Source organism: Equus przewalskii, chromosome 19 (assembly GCF_037783145.1).
Source record: "Equus przewalskii isolate Varuska chromosome 19, EquPr2, whole genome shotgun sequence".
Lineage (NCBI taxonomy): Eukaryota > Metazoa > Chordata > Mammalia > Perissodactyla > Equidae > Equus > Equus przewalskii.
This window is the reverse complement of record NC_091849.1, coordinates 50,770,285-50,791,390: the sequence shown is the minus strand read 5'-3', so window position 1 is coordinate 50,791,390 and position 21,106 is coordinate 50,770,285. Positions and strand designations below refer to the sequence as shown.

At 43.4% G+C, this 21,106-nt stretch overlaps 1 protein-coding gene across 4 annotated transcripts in view; it reads left to right on the top strand.

Moving 5' to 3' along the window:
• Window positions 1-21,106, top strand: part of LOC103544337 (glutathione S-transferase A1-like) — a 49,524-nt gene that overhangs the window by 5,363 nt on the left and 23,055 nt on the right. For 2 of the 4 annotated variants that reach the window (XM_070586205.1, XM_070586203.1), the window contains exons 2-7: window positions 7,091-7,203; window positions 10,218-10,269; window positions 11,268-11,400; window positions 13,597-13,738; window positions 15,801-15,932; window positions 16,761-17,148. In XM_070586205.1, coding sequence (XP_070442306.1) covers window positions 7,117-7,203; window positions 10,218-10,269; window positions 11,268-11,400; window positions 13,597-13,738; window positions 15,801-15,932; window positions 16,761-16,886 — 672 coding nt within the window. In that variant the 5' untranslated portion in view covers window positions 7,091-7,116 and the 3' untranslated portion in view covers window positions 16,887-17,148. Of the gene's footprint in view, window positions 1-7,090; window positions 7,204-10,217; window positions 10,270-11,267; window positions 11,401-13,596; window positions 13,739-15,800; window positions 15,933-16,760; window positions 17,149-21,106 lie in introns of those variants that run through there. The other 2 variants (XM_070586206.1, XM_070586204.1) reach the window with 2 other exon arrangements.

Below are 21,106 nucleotides of genomic sequence, written 5' to 3'. Positions count from 1 at the left end.
ATTGCTTTAGGTGGCATGGACATTTTAACTAAGTTTATTCTTCCAATCCAGGTGCATGGAATATGTTTCCATTTCTTTATGTCAGCATCGATTTCCTTCAACAATTTCTTATAGTTTTCAGTGTATAGATCTTTCATCTCCTTGGTTAAATTTATTCCTAGATATTTTATTCCTTTTGTTATGATTATAAATGGCATTGTATTCTTGAGTCCTCTTTCTGTTAAGTTAATTGTTGGAGTGTAGAAATGCAGCTGATTTTTGTAAGTTGATTTTGTACCCTGCAACTTTGCTATAGTTGTTAATTATTTCTAATAGTTTTCCTAAGGATTCTTTAGGACTTTCTCTATATAAAATCCTGTCGTCTGCAAACAGGGAGAGCTCCACTTCTTCATTACCAGTTTGAATACCATTTATTTCTTTTTCTTGCCTAATTGCTCTGGCCAAAACCTCCAGCACTATGTTGAATGAGTGGTGAGAGTGGACACCCTTGTCTTGTTCCTGTTCTCAGAGGGATGGCTTCCAGTTTTTCCCCACTGAGTATGATATTGGCTGTGGGTTTGTCATATGTGGCCTTTATTATATTGAGGTACTTTCCTTCTGGAACCATTTTATTGAGAGTTTTTATCATAATGAATGTTGGATCTTGTCGAGTGCTTTCTCTGCATCTATTGAGATGAACATGTGATTCTTATTCCTCCTTTTGATAATAATCTGTATCACCTTGATTGATTTACAGAGATTGAACCATCTCTGTATCCCTGATATAAATCCCATTAGATCATGGTCTATGATCCTTTTAATGTAATGCTGTATTTGGTTTGCCAAATTTTTATTTTTTTTGGTGAGGATGATTGTTACTGAGCTAACATCTCTGCCAGTCTTCTATTTTGTATGTGGGACACCACCAGAGCTTAGCTTGATGAGCAGTGGGTAGGTCTGTGTCTGGCTTCCAAACCAGCAAACCCTCGGCTCCTGAAGTGGAGTGCACGAACTTAACCAGTACTTCACCAGCTGGCCCCTTGTTTTATGAATACTTTTGAGGATTTTTTCCATCTATGTTCATCAGCAATATTGGCCTGTAATTTTCCTTCTTTGTGATTTCCTTGTCTGGCTTTGGGACCAGGGTGATGGCCTCGGAAAATGTGTTAGTAAGTGTTCCATCTTCTTCAATTTGTTTGGAATAGTTTGAGAAGGCTGGGTATTAAATCTTCTTTGAATGATTGCTAGAATTTTCCAGAAAAGCCATCAGGTCCTGGACTTTTATTTTTTTGTGAGGTTTTTGATTACCATGTTGGTCTCTTTACTTGTGATTGGTCTAATCAGATTCTCTAATTCTTCTTGGTTCCCTTTTGGGAGGTTTTCTGAATGTAAGAAGTCATCCATTTCTTTTAGATTGTCCAATTGTTGGTGTATAGCTTTTCAGAGTATTCTTTAATAATCTGTTGTATTTCTGTGGAATGTAGTGTAATTTCTTTCCTTTCATTTCTTTTTTTTTTAAAGATTTTATTTTTCCTTTTTCTCCCAAAGCCTCCTGGTACATTGTTGTATATTATTAGTTGTGGGTCCTTCTACCCAATTGGGATGCAGTCTCAGCATGGCTTGATGAGTGGTGCCGTATCCAAGCCCAGGATCCAAACCAGCTAAACCCTGCCCTGCTGAAGCAGAGTGCACAAACCTAACCACTCAGCCGTGGGGCTTGAGCCCTGTTCTTTCATTTGAAATTTTATTTATTTGAGACTTTTCTCTTTTTTTTAGTGAATCTTGCTAAGGGTTTCTCAATTTTGTTTATGTTCTCAAAGAAGCCTCTCATTGTTTCATTGATCCTTTCTACTTTGCTTTTTGGTTTCCATTTCATTTATTTCTGCTCTAATTTTTACTATCTTCTTCCTTCTGCTGACTTTGGGCTTTGTTTGTTCTTCTTTTCTAGTTCTGTTAGGTATGGTTTAAGATTACTTATTTCAAATTTTTCTTGTTTGTTAAAGTGTGCATGTATTGCTATGAATTTCCCTCTTGGGACTGCTTTTGCTGCATCCCATATGAGGTGGTATGGTGTATTTTCATTCTCATTTTTCTTCAGATATTTTCTGATTTCTCCTTTAATTTCTTCAATGATCTATTTGTTGTTGAGTAGCATGTTGTTTAATCTCAATGTATTTGTCACTTTCTCAGCTTTTTTCTTATAGTTGATTTCTAGTTTCATAGCATTATGGTCAGAAAAGATGCTTCATGTGATTTCAATCTTCTTAAATTTATTGAGGGTTTCCTTGTTTCCCAACTTATGGTCTATCCTTGAGAATGTTCTTTGTGCACTTGAGAAGAAGACGTATTCTTCTGTTTTTGAATGAAGTATTCTCTATATATCTATTAAGTGTATCTGGTCAAATTTTTCATTTAATCCTATTATTTCCTTGTTGACTTTCTGCCTAGATGATCTATCTGTTGATGTAAGTGGAGTGTTAAGGTGCCCTACTATTATTTTGTTGCTGTCAATATCTCCTTTTAGGTCTGTTGATATTTGCGCTATATACTTTGTTGCTCCTATTTTAGCTGCATATATATTTATAAGTGTTATGTCCTCTTGGTGGAGTGTCCCTTTTATCATTATATACTGTCCCTCTGTGTCCCTCCTTGCCTTTTTATCTTCAAGTCTGCTTATTCTGATAAAAGTATGGCAGCGTCTGCTTTCTTTTGTTTCCGTTTAGCTTGGAGTATCATCTTGCATCCCTTCACTCTGAGCCGGTGTTTGTCTTTAGAGCTGAGATGTGTTTCCTGCAGGCAGCATATTGTTGGGTCTCTTTTTTTAATCCATCCAGCTACTGTGTGTCATTTGATTGGAGAATTCACTCCATTTACATTTAGAGTGATTCTTGATATATGAGGGCTTGATGCTGCCATTTTTCACTTGTTTTCTGGTGACTGAATTTCACTTGTTTCTTATTCTGTGTATTTGGGACTTCCAGTTCAATGTGGTTTGTTCTCTATGATGATATTCTCACTTTCTCCTTTCATTTGTGTCTCTGTTCTGATTTTCTTTTAGTGGTTAGCATGAGGTTTGTGTAAAAGGTTTCATAGATGAGATAGTCCATTTTCTGATAGCCTCTTATTTCCTTAGCCTAAGCAGCTTCCATCACTTTCCTACCCTCCTTCTCAGTTATTGTTGTCACAACTTACTCTGTTTTGTGCTGTGAGTTTGTGGTTAAAACGAAGTGATTATAGGTATTCTTGATGTTTTCCTTGTCTTTATCTTGAATGTTCTAATTAAGTGTTTGCTAACCTGTTCTGATTGAGAGCTGCAATTTTCCGATTTTTCTCTGTCCATTTATCTCCTTGCTGAAGGCTTTGTCAACCTTTCCATTTTTTTTCAGGTATGATGGTCTTCTTGATCATTTCTAGGGGATGAAGGTTGTGCTGAACCCCCTCAGGTTTTGTTTACCTGGGCAAGTTTTTATTTCTCCACCATATCTGAAGGATATTTTCACTGGATAGTGTATTCTTGTTTGAAGCTGTTTGTCTTTCAGAATTTTGAATATATCATTCCAGTCTCGCCTAGCCTTTAAGGTTTCTGTGGAGAAATCCACTGAAATCCTGATATGGGTTCCTTTGTAGGTTATTTTTTTCTGCCTTGCTGTCCTTAATATTTTGTCTTTGTTTTTGACTTTTGCCAGTTTTACTAATACATGCCTTGGAGAATGTCTTCTTACATTGTTGTAATTTGGAGTTCTATTAGCTTCTTTTCCTTGTAATTCCAGCTCCTTCCCCAGGTTTGGGAAGTTCTCAGCTATTATTTTTTTGAATGAGCCCTCCGCTCCATTCTCCATCTAGGATACCTATATTCCTTATGTTGCATTTCCCAGTTGAGTAGGATATTGCTTGGCGAATTTCTTCTTTCCTTTGGAGTCTTAGTTCTCTCTCCTCCTCCACCTGCAGCATTTCTATATTTCTGTCCTCTAAATTGCTAATTCCATCCTCCATGATTCTAGCTCTGTTATTTAAGGACTCTCACATTTTCTTGATCTCATTCATTATGTTTTTCATCTCCAACATTTCTGATTTTTTTAAAAATATATTTTCAATAATTTTTGTGAAGACTTCCCTCTGCTTATAATTTTGTTTCTGATTTCATTGAACTGACTTTCTGAGTTTTCTTGTAACTCTTTGAGTTTTTTTTTTTAATGATAGTTATTTTGAATTCTCTGTCAGTCAGATTGTAAATTTGTGTGCTTTCAGGATTGACGTCTGGGTGTTTGTCTTTTCCCTTCTTGCCTGCAGTGTTAATACACCTCTTCACACTATTCGATGGGGAATATTTGTGCCTTCAAATAGTGGTAGTAACTGTTCACAGATTCCACCCAGCACCACTGGGGGTAGGGGGGACAGGAGCTGTGTATTATGAGCACAGCATGATCCCTGGCAGCTGTGCCTGTTTGAGCCTGAGCCCCTTCTTGGGACTGCAGCAACACTGTAGTCTCTCCCACTCAATGGGAAAGTGATCATGCATGTGCTGAGATCTGCCACGACCTGCTCCCACAGTCCCTCTGTGGTGTGCTCCCACCTTTAGGGCCAGAGCAATGCTATTGGCATCACAGGGGCTGGGAAATCATTTGCTCTGGCATGCAGATCTGCCAATGCTTCTTCTTAGGTCATACTGGCACTTATGATTGGTGGGTGGGCCCTCCACATGGGATCAGAGCCTGAGCCCCTCCCTGGGACTGTGGTGGCACTTTCGCCTCTCCGATGCGAAATGAAAGTGATCATGTGGGGGTCAGAGCTGCTGTCACCTGTTGCCACAGTTGCACCAAGGTGTACTCCCACCCTCTGGGCTGCAGCAGTGCTATGGGTTTTCCAGCCAGGAGAGAAGCCGCATACATGCACAGGGCTGGTGGGGGCCTGGAGAATACTCACCTATCTCCACCACCTCCAGAGGGTAGTCAGTCCACCTTCAGATGTATAGCTGTCTGGGTCTCAGGTATGCCATTGTGCTGTGTGGCTATCCTCCATTGATCAATGAATGTCCATTTAATTGAAGTTTGAAGAGGCAGAGATAAAGGGAACAGCTCACTCTGCCATCTTGCTAATGTCACCTGACCAGGCAAGGTTTTATGATAACCTTTAGTCCAGTCTACGAGGCATTTGGAAACCTCCTAGTGACAGTGAAGAAGGCTGCTTATAAGGAAGAAAGTTATGATAAAATATTATCCAAGATAAGAATTCCTTTCCCTTTGTAACTTGATCCTCAGTGAAAGGGAAAGAGAGCTGTGAGGTGTGAGTCACTTGGCCCAGTGAACCGTAGGCCACAGCAAACACACTGCCCACCTTAGTGCTGGCTTTAGTGTCCTGTTCATTCTGTTCCTCATAGCACCACCATTATCCTTGATAAGAAAGTGCAAACTCCAATATCTCCAATTACAAGAAAGATGACTTGATTGAGTATGTTTCCAAAGGATTTTTTACTTTGTAAAGGTTAAATTATTGAGTCCCCCATTAAAGATGTGGATATGGAAAACATTTTGATATCTAAAATTGAAGTCACACACACTTTTTCAGAGATACATGAATTGGGTAAAGAGTGTATTTTTGTCCCAAACTCCACAACAATAAAATTTTGTGAGAAGAATCCTAGTGTTTTCTAAACAGAGCCTGATGTTTGGAGAGAAAACGCCAGTGTGCCTCCCTAAGTCCTGGCTTTGGGACTCCTGCTTGTAACGGGTCCTGTGTGCTTCCACTCAGACCCATGAGAGAACCAGGCATGTCTGCTGTTGTAGCCGCTGAGTGTCAGTCTCTGGTACCCTTCTATGTTGACTACCCACAGAGCCTGGGATGGAACAAGGGCTTTCAGAGTTTGCTGACTGGACACAACCAGTGTCTCTCTTACCATCACAGTGACCAAATGAGTGTGCACACATTCACACATGCAACACACTTATGACTGAAGCTGAAACTCCTGAAATGATGCTCACCTTGTCTCCATTTAGCACATCAGATAGTTTCTGTTGTCTTCTATTTCATTTTAAAAATAAGTGCATTTCACAATCCATTGAAGGATGGTTATGCATATTTTGAAAAACGCTAATACAGAAGATGAGTCCTAGACTTTGGTTTCACATAGAAGTGAGTTTGAGTCCCAGGACCACCACCAAATTGGGCAAGTTACTCCAGAAATCTCTGTCTCCCCAGCTGTAAAGTGAGAATAATAACAGACTCCACCTCAGCTGATTTTTGTAGGATGGAGTGAAGATAAATTTTGGAGCCTCCATTGTATGCCAGACATTGAACAAATGTTGGCTCCTCTCCATGTACTGTAAAGTTGATGCAGTAACATCCCTTTTTTTCTTGATTACAAAACGCACCAAGTAGAGGAAGAATGTAGAATTCCAAAAAAAAAAGGAAGGAATCAGCATCCTGCGTGTGTGGAAAGGATTAGCATTTTTGGAGCTACAGCTAACTGACTCTGAGCCCTAATTCTAGCTCTGGAACAAACATAGTGTTAACTCTGCTTCCTCAACCTCCTCGCTGTCAGGGAAGGTCTCTGATTCCAAGGCCCTCACAGGCTCCCAGGGCCTGCATCTGTGGGTGTTCCAGCTCCACCCTCCTTTCAGTCCGGGGTGGATTTCCATGTCCATCACTTCCTGGAGCATAACTGTGGGCGTGTTGTTGAACCTTTGAGTCTCGATTTCATTAAGTGAAAAATGCGCATAATAGCAATTATTTCCTGGAGCTGTTAGGAGATTAAAGATATAATGTAGCCAAAGGGATCAGCACTCTGTCAGGATCATTAGGAGGAGGTTTTCAATAAATATTAGTTCTCTGATCCTGCCCCCACTTTGGACACCCACTCATGCATCCTTACCCCAGACTCTCACCTGTTAGGCTGCCAAGACACCAGACTTCACCCAGTGGAGACTGCAGAGTGGTTTGGTGCAGTTTCCTGGGGCTGGCTGCTGATTGTGAGAATTTGAGCCAAGGAAAATCCTAGGGACTCTCTAAGTCTGCCAGGAAGGAAGCAGACCCTTCTTCAGCATTGTTGGTGCTGTTAACCATGTATCTTAAAGTGCAGTTTTGTTTGTGTTGTTTCATTCATTCATTCATTCAGGTGTAGAGAACCCAGGAGACAGCATCATGGCAGCGAAGCCCAAGCTTTACTACTTTGATGGACGAGGCCGAATGGAGCCAATCCGGTGGCTCCTGGCTGCTGCTGGAGTCGAGGTCAGTTCTGAGTTCAGTCATCTTAAGCTCGATCTAAAACTGACTATCAAAGTCCTTTCTCCCATGAGCTAGGAGACTATTCTTTCTAAATGACCTGACAAGAGGTTGTGCATCACAACAAATTCAGTGATTAAAAGAGATGAATGGATTTGACCTAATATGTTATTAGAATTTCTTGTTATCAAAGAGCAAAAACAATTAAAATAAAGCTAAGTAACTAACCACCATGTGTGGGCTTTATTTGGATTTGGATTTAAACAAACTGTAAAATATCATTTAGGACATTTATTCAGTACTTAGAAAGAGGAACATCATGGAATACTAGATAAGATTAAAAAGTTGTTAATGTTTTAGGTGTGATAATGTAGTGTGGTTATTTTTTAAATAATTTTTATGTTGTAGAGGTACAGACTGAATTATTTAAAGATGAAATGTATCATATTTCTGATTTGTTAAATTACTACAAATGAGGGAGAGTAGTGGGCATATGGTGACAGGAGACTGGCTTGAGTTGATAATTATTGCTGCTGGGTGAAGGGCACAAGGGGGACCTTTGTGCTTTTTTGTTCATTTTTATGCTTGCTAGAAATTTCCATAATGAAAAGATAAAAATATTTCACATTAAAATAAAATATAATTAAATTTAAGATATGACCGGTAGTATAGGGAAGAGTGAATTATAATAATTTGCCAGTGAAAGATGTCATACACTCACTCATCAGTGAATGTGTTCAGCACCTTTAAGTGCCGGGTCCTCTGTTAGATCCTGGGAATACATGGATGGACAGTACAGACATGGGTGCCATCTTCAGGCAGCTTACATTCTAGTGAGATTGCACACTAGTAAGGAGGTGATTAAAAGGAGGGAGGAGCATCTAGGTGGACACCCAAGCATTTACAGTGTCAAAATGCCATAGTCCCAGTGGAAAGCTGGTAGGTTTCCCTGGGACTCTGTTGAGGGCTTGCCTCTAGAGGTGTCATCGAGAAGAACACTTTTCGGTCCAGATAGGGGCACCAGCATCTCTGGGAGGGTTTTCCTGGGGAGAAGTCATGGACAGACTCAGAGGATCTCATCCACCAGGTAGGAGCAGAAAACAACTGTTTCAGGTGAGGTGGTGTCCTGTGATAGGAACTTCTACTGTGCTCCCTTCAGCCTCGTAACAACATGTTTACTCAAGCCGTGGGATTACACTTTCTCGATTGCTGCATGGATGCGTGGGACTTTAGCCTGATCCTCTCTCAATTTCATGAAGGAACAAGGACACAAAACATCCAAATAGTGCCCTTCCAGGTCATTTTCTCTCTATAAATCCATAACCCGTTTTCCCTGTATCCCAGCTTCAGCTGTGGGGTTCAGGGATGTGTTCAGAGGCCCTGGGCAGGATGAGTTCAGCACAGGAGGGTGAAGTAGGGGAGATGCTGAGAGCATCCCAGCCTTCATCTTCTCCATCAGCTTGATTGACAAGATGGGTGGGGCATGACTTACCAAAGGCTCTTGGTCAGGGCTTCTGGGTTCTCTGTGCCCAAAGGCTGGTCCTCACCATCCCATCCGTCTCCATCAGCCTCACAAATGTTGTCTCATTGGCCAACCCATCCCATCTTGGCTGCCCTCCGTTGATGACCAACCACCACCCCTTATGTTTGTCTGGAACTGGGTGCTTTAGGAATTTCTGCACCCACACCTCACTATCTCTATAGTCTGACCCTGTGGAGTCATGTGGATCCACAATAAATGCTTCCACTGGACAAGTTAAAATTCCTCAGGTTTCCAAGCTTTACACCATCAATGCATGAATTTGGATTGGAACCAAGTCGCATCAACGCTGAGATCCGTTTTCTTGACATCGGTCTGTTTTGACTTTTAGTTTGATCGATTCTGCCGATTAAGTAAACTGCATGATCATATAGTTACTGATTTTCATATTTGTATTGTAACCCCACAAGCACTCAGAGCTTCTGGTCAGATTGACGGGCTCGCTGCTGACTGCTCGTCCAACCAGAGAGACTTGCCTCAGGAGAAGAGAATCTACACCAAGGTCTACATCCTGAATGTAGGTCAAGGACGGAGTATAGGTTCAGCAATGTTAGATGGCGTTAATTTAAAAAAAAGCACACTATGATGAAACAACAACCATTTATAAAAATCCTTACAACTTGTGTTGATTGAACACTTAGTGTATACATGGTACTGTTTGAAGGCCTTTGCATACCTTACTGATTTAATCTTCACACAACTATAATGTAGGTACCATAGCTATACTCGTTATATAGAGGAGGATACTGAGACATGAGAAGATTCAGTAAAATGCCTAACATCTGGAGTTCACTACATGTATGAAATGACATTCAAATCCAGCCAGTCATATCTGAAATCAAAGATTTTTCATTAAAAAAAATGTTTTTAAGTAGGTTGAGAACTCTTTTTCCTTTCTTCAATTAGGAATTCTAACCTAGTGTGTCCCAATTTTCAAGGAGAGGATATTCTGAATCCATAGAGTTAAAGCTGTGCAGCAACCAGGACTCATTTTATAGTAAGCGGGGCCTCGTGGGAAGGAGTGATGTCAATGACAGCAGAGCCTCCTGGTGACAGCATCGGAGATGGCCAATGCCCCGTGGTGTACCCTATGCTAGAGGACACACCATGTCCTGTTGTGATCTCTCCTGGACAGACTGGTTTTCCTGAGACAGGAAAACCCCATAACTAGAGGAACTTCCCAGTCCCCTACCTCCGTGACATCCCCCTCCCCAACGACCAGGATCATCCACAGAGGTGGAAACAGAGTGGCGGTGAATTGACACTGCAAGAATGAGCTGTTAGCTGCCGCCACCCATGCTCTTTCCTTGATGGCTCTAATCTAAATTTCCAGTCACCCTGATCACACTCTCCTGTCGCCCTCCCAGGTCAGAAATCTTCCTTTTGCTTATTATGTCCAGACAGGGGCCATTCAAGTGTAAACTTCTGTAATGCTATGGAATGAAAGAACAAGAACTCATTTACTGTTTCTGCTTTCCAGTTTGAAGAAGAATTTCTGGAAACTTCGAAAGACTTGGAAAAGCTAAGAAACGGTAAGACCAAGTATCTAAATTGCTCTGATGGGAGGAACTAGTAGAAGTTATAATTTGAAGTTTTAACCCCAGGCATTGCCTATGTGTGTGTACGTTGGGAGTTGGGTGCCTAGGAGAGGGAGAGAAATGGTTCAAATGGAAGGAGGGGTGGGGGCCAGGCGCTCCATGAGCAGTGCTTGCAACTCCCTCAGGACGAGGAACAGCTATGACTCCGAGCATTTGCTCTAGGACCATCCCCCATGCCATGTGGATCCCTCTCTTTGCTTTCTCCTGGTTTTCTGTACCATGACTGAGCTGTGCCAGCACAGGATCCTAAAGCGCCATCACCAAAGACATTAAACACACGTATTAGAGTAAAAGAGGAGAAACAGGTCCAGTAGGTGCCTGGAATTCTTCTTTCTGATGAGTTTGACAAGGTGATGTCCTAGCAGTGTTACAGACTCAGATAACAAGATGGTGTTGGGTTAGTTGGAAGGCCAGGTGAGCCTGTGAGGAGGGAGAGAAAGTCAAGGGCCTGCAATAGTGGCTGGGAAAACAGGGCTTCTCTGCACACACTATCCGATGGTGGGATTTGAAGAGCATACAAAACACCCTCCGTAGAAATCTCTCTTAGTACTGGCCTTAATGCCAGCAGCATCATATACTTATTTTGGCAACTTCCCAACTGAAATGGCAAACGGCTGTTGGCCCTGTAGCAGCTTCTTCCCAACCTCTTCCTAAAATATCCATGAAGAGAAATCAAACACAAAAAAATACAGGGACCTACCATATAGCGGAGCGGAAATAAAAGATAAATGAAAGAACAGGTGACAAGGTAAAAGGCAGATTGATAAGAAAAAAGATTATAGAGAGGTAAAAATGCTGTTTCCTTCCAATGTTCCTGGCTAGTAATTTTTTGTTTCCTTTCATATCTTCCGTCATTTCAAAAAACAGGTTTTCATCTGAAAGTGTGATCCATAGAACATTTCACTCTACTTTTCCTTTTCTTCTTTCAAAAGATGGGAGTTTGATGTTCCAGCAAGTGCCAATGGTGGAAATTGATGGGATGAAGCTGGTGCAGTGCAGAGCCATTCTCAACTACATTGCCGCCAAATACAACCTCTATGGGAAAGACATCAAGGAGAGAGCCCTGTACGGTATTTTTCCTGCTCTTTCATCAACAATTGATAAGAACAATTTAGGTCCTTCCCTGAGGGAGCAGGACCGTGTCAGGGGGATCATGGTCACCAGCAGCATGGCCTAGGTGGTATAGAATGAGGTCCAGTACAGCAGAGACCTTAGAGGATGAGGGACAGGAAACCTGCAGTGGACTCAAGCCAGTGGGATTATAGAAGAGGATGCGGCCCATGGAGAGGGCACAGTGAGAGAGATCTGAAAACTCTGATCAACTAAGAAGCCGGGAGGATGGTGGAGTCATGACTCCAGGTGTTCAGGCTTTTAGGAGCTGCACACCAGCCCACAGCTAGAGACAAGGGACAAAGTGTCTGAGGGTCTAGAGGATAAGGCTGGGTTAGGGAAGGACCCAAAGGAGCTAATTCCTAAGTTCCAGAAATTAGTAGAATGATGACTTGGAACCTATCTTATGACCCAGTTATGTGGACTGGCCATCTGAAAACGATTAGCAGAGGTTGAGCCCAAACGGCTAGGGTTACATCAAGAGTTTGGATACAGACCTGAAGCAGCCAGGTTATGTCGATACAACCATATCGGGGAGAGGGAGACTGCTCTCTGTTGTGATGGGACCACGTGATTAAAATTAAAATCCTGTAAGGAACTGTGGCAGTTGTTCAAAAGTTAAGCATAAAGTTAACATAAGACTCAGCAATTCCATTACTAGGTTTGTACCCAAGAGAATCAAAAATACATCCACACTAAAACCTGTATACAACTGTTCATAACAATGTTGCTCATATTTTCAAAAAGTCGAAACAGTACAACCATGCATCAAGTGATGAATGGATGAACAGAGTGTGGTACAGCCATGCAGTGGAATATTATTTGTCCATGGGAAGGAATGAAGCTCTGATGCAGGCTACAACATGGATGAACCTTGACAACATTAGGCTACATAAGGAAACCAGACACAAAGGGCACATATTGTATGATTCCACATTACATAATGTCTGGAACATTCTTTTTTTTTTTTTTTTTAAGATTGGCACCTGGGCTAACAACTGCTGCCAATCTTTTTTCTTTTTTTTCTGCTTTGTCTCCCCAACGCCCCCGTACATAGTTGTATACCTTAGTTGCAGGTCCTTCTAGTTGTGGGATGTGGGACGCCACCTCAATGTGACCTGACGAGTGGTGCCATGTCTGCGCCCAGGATCCGAACCCTGGGCCGCTGCAATGGAGTGCGCAAACTTAACCACTCGGCCACGGAGCCGGCCTCAGGAACATTCTTATCCATAGAAACAGAAAGTAGTTGAGTGGTTGCCTGGGGCTGGAGGGAAGGAAGAATTAGAATGCCTGTGAAGGCACATATGAGTTCATTTGGGAGGGATGATAATATTCTGAATTAGAGTGTGGCGATGGTACAGAATTCTGTGAGTTTACTAAAAATCACAAAATTGTACACTTGAATTGGATGACATTATGGTAGTGGAATTATATGTCAATAAAGCTTTTATTTTTAGAAATTCTTATAGGAAGCTCTGTTTGGAACACAAGCAAAAAAACCCAGGCTCATGGACTGGTGGGATGTGTATAAGGAATTACACCATTTCAGGGGATACTTTAGGTGAGGTCTTGAGAAATGCAAACATGGCCAGTGTCGGACAACAGTACATGGAGAGGGCTGTGGAACCATGTTCTATGGGAAGTCATTGGAAGATCTGCTGACATTGGGCATAAGTGAGGCTGGGTAGTGTAAGAGGATGAGAGGGAGAGAGACATGACTGAGATGGTTGTGACAGGGACTCTCTCTGGAGGTGAGTTAAGTGGCAGGTTTTTGGCTATGTGAATCACACTGAGTTGTGCACTGAACAAACCCAGCAGAGCTGGCAAACTCTAGCTAGGGTCTCAGTGGTCACTTGCAGTGATTCCACCAAAGTCTCTCATGCCTGTGACTCAGGGAAGGTCACCCATAATCTGAGACTTTATATTTGGTCATGTGTATAGCAAAAATTTTGGACATATATCTACCACGATAGCTTGTTGTAGAATGAAATGTGAAAATTACGTAAAAGTCATAGCCATGACTGGCCTATAAAAATGCAACCAATGGAGGTGAATTCATTTGCCACCTATGACACCCCATTCTTTTACATTTTTCAGCTATAGAATCTAAGGCAGGAGACATTTGACACTTCGGTCATTTTTGTCTTTCAGGATTGACATGTACGTAGAAGGTGTGGCAGATTTGAATGAAATGTACCTTTTTTGGTCCATAAGCCCACCCAACGAACAAGCTGCCAAGATGACCCAGATGAAAGACAAAATAGCAAATCGTTATTTGCCTGCGTTTGAAAAAGTGAGTGCACTGTTCAGAATCTTGGGGGCACTGCGATTAGAGGAGTAAGAAAAGGAGTGCCTGGGCATTCCTGCGGCATTGACCCTCACCTCCAGTGAGCCCTTTTGAATACTAGTGAATGGAGCATCCTGACTCTCAAGGCATTTTCCAAAAATCCACTGTGAGGAATAATTGTGCCAGTTTTACCCAAGTTATTATTTTCCACCAATACTTCAATTTACTAGGACCCAATCTACAATTCTCTATTCCCTGGAATTTCATGGTCTTGGATCTTGGGCTGTGGAAGGCTCTGGGAGCCACACTAGAGACTGGAGCAGATCCCACAGAACATCATACAGAGGGTTATGTTCCAGGAGGAACACGATGAATGCAACACATCAGAAAATATTCTGGCAACTTATAAAGGGCAGCTTGAGACGAGCTGCCCATCAGGAGAATGTGGTAGAGTTTCAGGGAATGGATGAGATGTGTCTAAAGAGAGATGGGGTGGTGGGACGGAGAGAAAATGACAGATGAAGTAATGTTAAGGGAAAATTATCTATAATTTGGGGGGGCATCTGCTTAGACGTTTAGGAAAGTCATGTAAACTAAGGACATAAATTTCCATCATTACACATAGTACTAGCTTAATTAATGTTTCTCTTTGAAGGGAAAGCAGAACATTTCAAGATCAAAACTGTCTGAAATCATGCTAAATAAAAATCAGGAACCAAAAAATGATTGTAAGAGATATACGAGGCTTACATATAAATAAAAGGATTAACACTGACACACTCATCGTTATAAAGCATCAAATAATTCTTTCATTCAGTCAACAAATATGCATTCAATTGCTACTATGTCAGCTCCTGTTCACGTGGGGAAGAGTTTAATAGTAATCAGAAAATCCACTCTCCTGGCCCTTGTGGTGCTGAGAGTTTAGCAGGTTCACATGGTGACAAGCTCCTCAGTCACTGCAGTTTGAGGACATCTGTCCTCTGAGATCAAAGAGCCCTGTGATGACATAAAAGATAGATGCACAATCACAATATGGCATTTGATTCTTCAATATATTCTTCATTTTTTATCCCTACTTCTATATGCATACACAGTCTGAAGGGGTAATTGCCACAATGTTGTGGTCTTCAGTTGGTTCAGCCATGTTTTTTCTCTTTTTGTCTATGATTTCCATGTGTTTGCAATATTTTTAATAAAGATCACATATTTTCTGCAATGTTTTATTATAATTCAAATTACATAAAAGTTGAAAGACCTATACTATCAATTGACAGATACGAATCACCTACATTCAAAAATTAATCTTTAATTATGACGTTTGCTTAATCATATCTGTCTCCATCCTTCTCTGCTCCAATCAAGTACACTATTTTTTGCTGCATTTGAAAGCAGGTGCAGACATCAGTGCAGTCACACCCCATTCACTTCAGCAGGCAAATTAGAACATATTCCACCAATGTTATTGACAGACACAGGTCGGGTAGGAGTCAGAGCCATTGTTGTAAGGGGATGGTGAGTTGAGGTGACCCGGGGTAATTTCAGGTGCCAGAGAGATAGACCAGGAAATGAGGAGAGCAGCCTAGAGGAGAAAGGTAGACTCTAAAATAGTCTGCTGAAGACTGAGGAAGGCTGACGTGAAGGTGGAGACTTTGCCCAAGGGAGGGAGGAGAAAGATAAGTGTGGAGAGAGAGACAGAGAGACACAGATGAAGAGCCATATCCTGAAGTTTCAGGGCTGCAGAGTTTAGGGTGTGGGGCCAACAGAAACATGTTGCAGCAGGTGCTAAGCCCTTGGCCCAGTGGATGGTGCGAGTAGGGAGCCCCAGAGATGTGGGAAGGGGAAAAGAAAATGGGAACCTGGCCTTCAGCTGAGGAGTGAGGGAAGAACAGCAGAGCCCACTCCTCCCTCTGTGTCAGGGATTCAGGGCCGGTGGAGAAGGTCTGGAGCTCCACACCTGCCCAGTGAGGCAGCAGAGGAGGGAGAGCGGGCTGGACAGAGCTGGGAGGAGCAGGGGGCCAAGCTTGCCTCTGCCTGTGTTCATGATGTGATTCCTCCAATTCGCCAGGTGTTAAAGAGCCACGGACAAGACTACCTGGTTGGCAACAGGCTGAGCAGAGCTGACATTCATCTGGTTGAACTTCTCTACCTTGTTGAAGAGCTTGACCCCAGCCTTCTGGCCAACTTCCCTCTGCTGAAGGTGATCTCTTTCACAGCCCTCAAGATGGAAGGCCCACACTTCTCCTCTTGGAATCTAATATTTGGCCTCTTGGGTCCCCATTCTTGTCCAGGCCTTTGCTGCCCTCCCGTCTCCAAAATTAGCTCCTAGGCCCTGGTCTGAGGCATGAGAAGAATCTCCTTATGTCAAAGCAATCTGAGTGGATGCTGCCCCAAGAGGATGATTTGTCTTTTACAATGAGAGGCACCCAGGATCAGCTCCTCTCTCCCAGGCCTCTGTTCTATTACGGATTCTGTCCTCTTTTCTCTGTGATTCCCTTTACCCAGGAGTGTCCTTCTCCTTCCACACCTGAGTCTGTGAGCAGTTGTCCTCCCCTCGGCTCCTGCTCCTCCGTTCACGCATTGTGTTTCTCTCCGCACAGTCTGCCCCCCTCCTCACTTCTCTCTCTCCCTTGGTGGGCAAATTGGTTTTGACTGGCCTCATGGTTTACCTTTTATATTTCCTGTCTTCAGGTCCTGCCCACTTTTCCTGTATCTTTGCCTTTCCTCACTGGAGACTTTATGTGTCCTGATGTTGCGCAGACACATTACTGTTTCTTGTGTTGCCCAAGAGACATGAATCCACAGGATTAGTGTGTAGGGAAGAAGACAGGGAAGAAAATGCACTTGAGCTGGATTTTCTTGCTCTTATCGTCATGTCTCATGGGATGTCTGTTCCCGGCCTCCTGCTGGTGCCGATGGAGGAGACTCAGGTGGTCCTCGTCTAGGAGGGTCTCAGATTCCCTGGCTTGTGCTAATGACGGGCTTGGTCTTTGCCTCCACTCTGAGGCTGTGCTCTTGTGTATTGCAGGCCCTGAAAGCCAGAATCAGCAACCTGCCCACCGTGAAGAAGTTTCTGCAGCCTGGCAGCCCGAGGAAGCCTCCCATGGATGAGAAATGTTTAGCAAAAGTAAAGGAGATTTTCCAGTTAAAATAAAGCAGGCCTGGCCCCCGGCACATGCAGGAGTGATCTTCAGCAGTTTTCCAACAATGAAGTGCTTGATCTAAATATAGATCCTGACTATTGTGGGGCCAATACATTATTCCCAAGTTTTAATGGTAGATATATAACAGTTACTATGAACAGATTTAGTTATATCTTTTTCTTTAGGATCAAATATGAAATCAGATTTTTAATCTCTTTCTATCCTGTCTCTTTTTTGGAATGAAAATGAAATAAAAAAGGACAACATAGATCATGTGGTCTCCTTGATCTTTTCCAGACTTTGTCATACAACCTCTGTCACAGAGCCACCCGAGAGTCAAGTGCAGAACTTCGTATCTGACACTCTCAGGTGTTCACAGTAAACAGCTACCTTTGTCGGTAATGGCGGAAGAGATTTTTGTTTTCCTTTGAGAGCCATTATTCTTCTAACTGTAAAAATGTTTTTCTTACATTTTTGAGCAGCTGTTATGTCTACTATGGACTCTTTCATGTTCTGGGTTGAGGGGAAGGAATGAAGAACAAAACAGACCCGAGCTCTGCTCTGGGGGACACTGCCGTCCCGTCCCGTCCATGAGCCCTGGCACATCATCGCTCTGCGGCTTAATGCTCTGTGGGCCCCGGGCATGAGCCTCCCTCTCAGTTCACTGAACGTCCCTCAGACCCGGGCTTCCAAGGCCCAGACTGTCTGCATGAATTATATAAAAACGAATGTGTCTAAAGTCATCGTTCTGGGCCCGAGGGCCTGGGATGGGAGTGATTTCCAGCTTAGCCACCCTCAGGGCCAATGAATAAGACTCCCCGAAACTGTGGGCTTTGGCACACTAAGTTCTCCTGGCCTGAGTGTGAGGGTCCCCACAGTGGGGGGTGGGGCAGGGAGCAGACAGACCCAGGGCTCCTGCCTGAGGCTTCACCTCCCTCTAGTCTGTTCTCTGCTCACAGCCAGAGTGTTTCCTAAAGTGCAGATCTGAGTCTCACCCCCTTCTTGAACTCCTTCAGTGACTCCCATCGCCTGCAGTGTGGCATCCTCACCTCCTGCTCCCACAGCTCTCCAGCCCCATCACACTCCCTGGCAAGGCGGGGCCTCCTGCCTTCCTGCCTGGGCCTGTCTGCCAGCCCTGCCCTGCCAGCTTCTTCGCCCTGGCCACACTCAGCTCCTGCCCTCGGAGTTTCCCAGGGGGAGCTGGGCTCTCCTCTGGGCCCCCACCAAGCTCATGAACCTCTCAGAGACCTGAAGGTCACTGCCTCTTCCATCGTCCTGTGAGCTCCTGGTGTTGGGCAGCGCTCTGCGGGGTCCCCAGGCTCCCTCCCCAACAGCGAGAGCACCATGCAGAGCTCCACGCCCACCTCAGTGACCTAAGGGTGCGAGTCTGGGCTTTGGGAGTTCCTCACAATTCCCCCACACTCCCCCCTGCCTGACATCTGTGCCCATTCCCCTCGTGTTCAAAATATGTTTATTCCTGTCACCAAATGCAGTGTGTGGGCCTTGCCAGGTTCTAGATGCAAATCAATCAACTGTAAAGAGAGCTTCATGAGACCTTGGGGCAAATGACAGTGTTGAACTCTTAATGAAATGAAGAAATTTTTTAAAAACTTCAGTGTGATAGGAGAATAGTGTGCTCGTGTGTAGAAAATGAGTCCTTACCTCGTAGAGATTGACACACTCAGTTATTGATAGGTAAAGGAACATGCTGTTTAGACTTTGTTTCAAAATAATCCCGTGGTTGTGGGCAGTAGATGGGAGGGTATATTGGCTTCTCCTCATCGCTATATCAAATTACTTCGACCTGGCTGGCTTTAAACTATGGGAAGCATCCTCTCACACTTTTGGAGGCTGAAAGTCCCAAGTGAAGGGGTCGGTTGGGTTTCGCTTCCTCCAAAGGCTCCGGGGGAGGCACCTTCCTGCCTCTCCCAGCTCTGGGGACTTTCTGTGTTCTTTGCTTCCTCGACTCACGGACACATTACTTCAACCTCTGACTCCATGTTCACCTCGCCTCACCCTCTGTGTCTGGCTCTTGTCTTCTGTTATAAGGATATGGGTTATTGGATTTAGGGCCCCCCAGGAGAATCCAGAATGATGTCATCCCAACTTCCTTAACTCAATTACATTTGCAAGGAAAGCATTCCCAGTTAGACATAACATTTATTCCCAAGGCAAATATCCAGGCAAAATTCATAACCTCTTCATATCATATTAGCTTAAACACTTTAATCTTTATAGTCTTATTAACCTCAGTGGCCTAACCTTTGCCCCAAACAATTGCTGGTCAGGTTTTTCACTCTGATTTCTGCCTCCTGACCTTTTAAATTTTCTTAAACTGAGGTGAATAGAACAGGTTTGTCTGATGTCCTTATTGTTGGGGAGCCAGTAGGGGGGTCTTTTTAGCCCATCCAAACTTAGGCAGTGTTTTATTAAAACCTTTGTTTTAACTTTATTTATGTCTGTTCCATTTATCCCATGTATCTTTTTGATAACTAGTTAAATATTTCCATCCTGTTGGGAGGAGTCCTGTGACTCTTCCTTTTCTAATTTCTCTTTGTTAACTTAATGTTTCATTAGCATCTGTGAGACGAGGAGAAAAAGAGGAGACCCCAAGTTTGATTAAGTTGTTAAGACTAGTAATTATATTTACCGTTTAATTTGGTCTTTTCATAGGTACCCATAAAACAGCTGTTTATCATGAGAGCCCTTTAAAACGTTTCCCAACTTAAGGATTCACTGTTTGGCCATTTTTTTTCTCCAAGGTCTAAAGAATATTGTGGCAGTGTGGTGTTACAAAAGAAAATAATCCCTCTTCAGACATTGGCTTATAGCTATAGGTTGACCAGTCAGCCAAAGTTTTTCCCAAGGGGCTCTTAGGTGGAATAGATGGGGGACCTCCCATGTTAACACTTTTAAAAAGGAAAGACAAACAAACAACAACAAATAGCAAACAAACGTGCTTTCCCAAAAGTCCTCGGCCACAAGTGGAAGCCAAAACATAGACCAAAACCAAAATCAAAACCAAAAACCAAAGTGCTTCCAGTCCCAGCTTAGTCTGTGTCCTACACTCAGGGAGTGGCCAACAAATGAAGATCTGCATCCAAACGAGCAAGGACAAGGGACCTTGGTGTGCACACTGGGGGACTTAACAAAATCTGGCCAGGATGTCACAACTTCACAACAAAGGGAACCCAAAGGGCTGCCAGGTACCCATTATTTCCAGCTGGTCCTGTTGGGAAAGGTTAGCACAAGGACAAAAACAACAAATACCAGCTGCTTACAAGATACTTCCTAGTCCTGAACCTAGTGTCTCCCACCACTAAAGCAAACGCGCCGTGGGCCAATGACAGCTGGTTAGCAGCCAGTTGCTTGTGGCTGTCGCTGAGACAAGGGGTCAGGCAGCTGCAGGACAGCTTCCAAGAGAGGCCTTTAGCCAGGGGCCGGTGTGCCACATGCGAGACATCCACTTGGGACATTGTCTCATCTGGATTACAAACTGATATCAAACACAAAGTGAGTTTGCTTACCCATTGCGCAGCAAGCCAATCTCTGACACTGGGTGTAGTGGAAGAAAGTAGGGATTTTATTACTGCACAGCACTGAGCAAGGAGAAAGGGCAGGTAACACTGAAATCCCAAACTCCGTGAAAAGCTAAAAGGAAGGGATTTTACTTGGGGTTTTAGGTAGGGGAGGGGGAGCACATGGCCCTGCTGGTTGGAGCTTTCCCACCAGCCTGTGTTTGGCCTTGAGACTACTTGCAGAGAGAAGGGGGCCCATGATCTTGCGAGTCAGCAGCTTTCCCACCAGCCTGTATCTCCTTGCAGAGAGAAGATAACAAATCCAGGTGCTTGTCCTTGGCTGAGTCTGTCTCTATGGAGGACAGTGGATTCTGCAGCCAGGAAGCTAGGGAGTAAGCAGGGAAGCAGTGCTTTGGTTTGAACCCCATATATGATGGGTTTAATGTAGGGAAACTAATATCAGGGCCAGTATCAATTTTAGAGGCAATTATACCACCATTCCAGGGCTGCTTTTGGATTGTTTGAAACAATTTGGTGAATTCATAGGAAGCTCCCTGAGTATATTTAAATAGTTCAGATAAAACGTTTTAATACACACTCACCTCTGTAGGGGAGGAAGATATTTCCTCTACCCACTCTAGGTCCTCTGGTAAGGCTACAAATTAAATTCACATGAGACAGAATAACAGGAGAAAAGTAAATAAAGCTTTTTG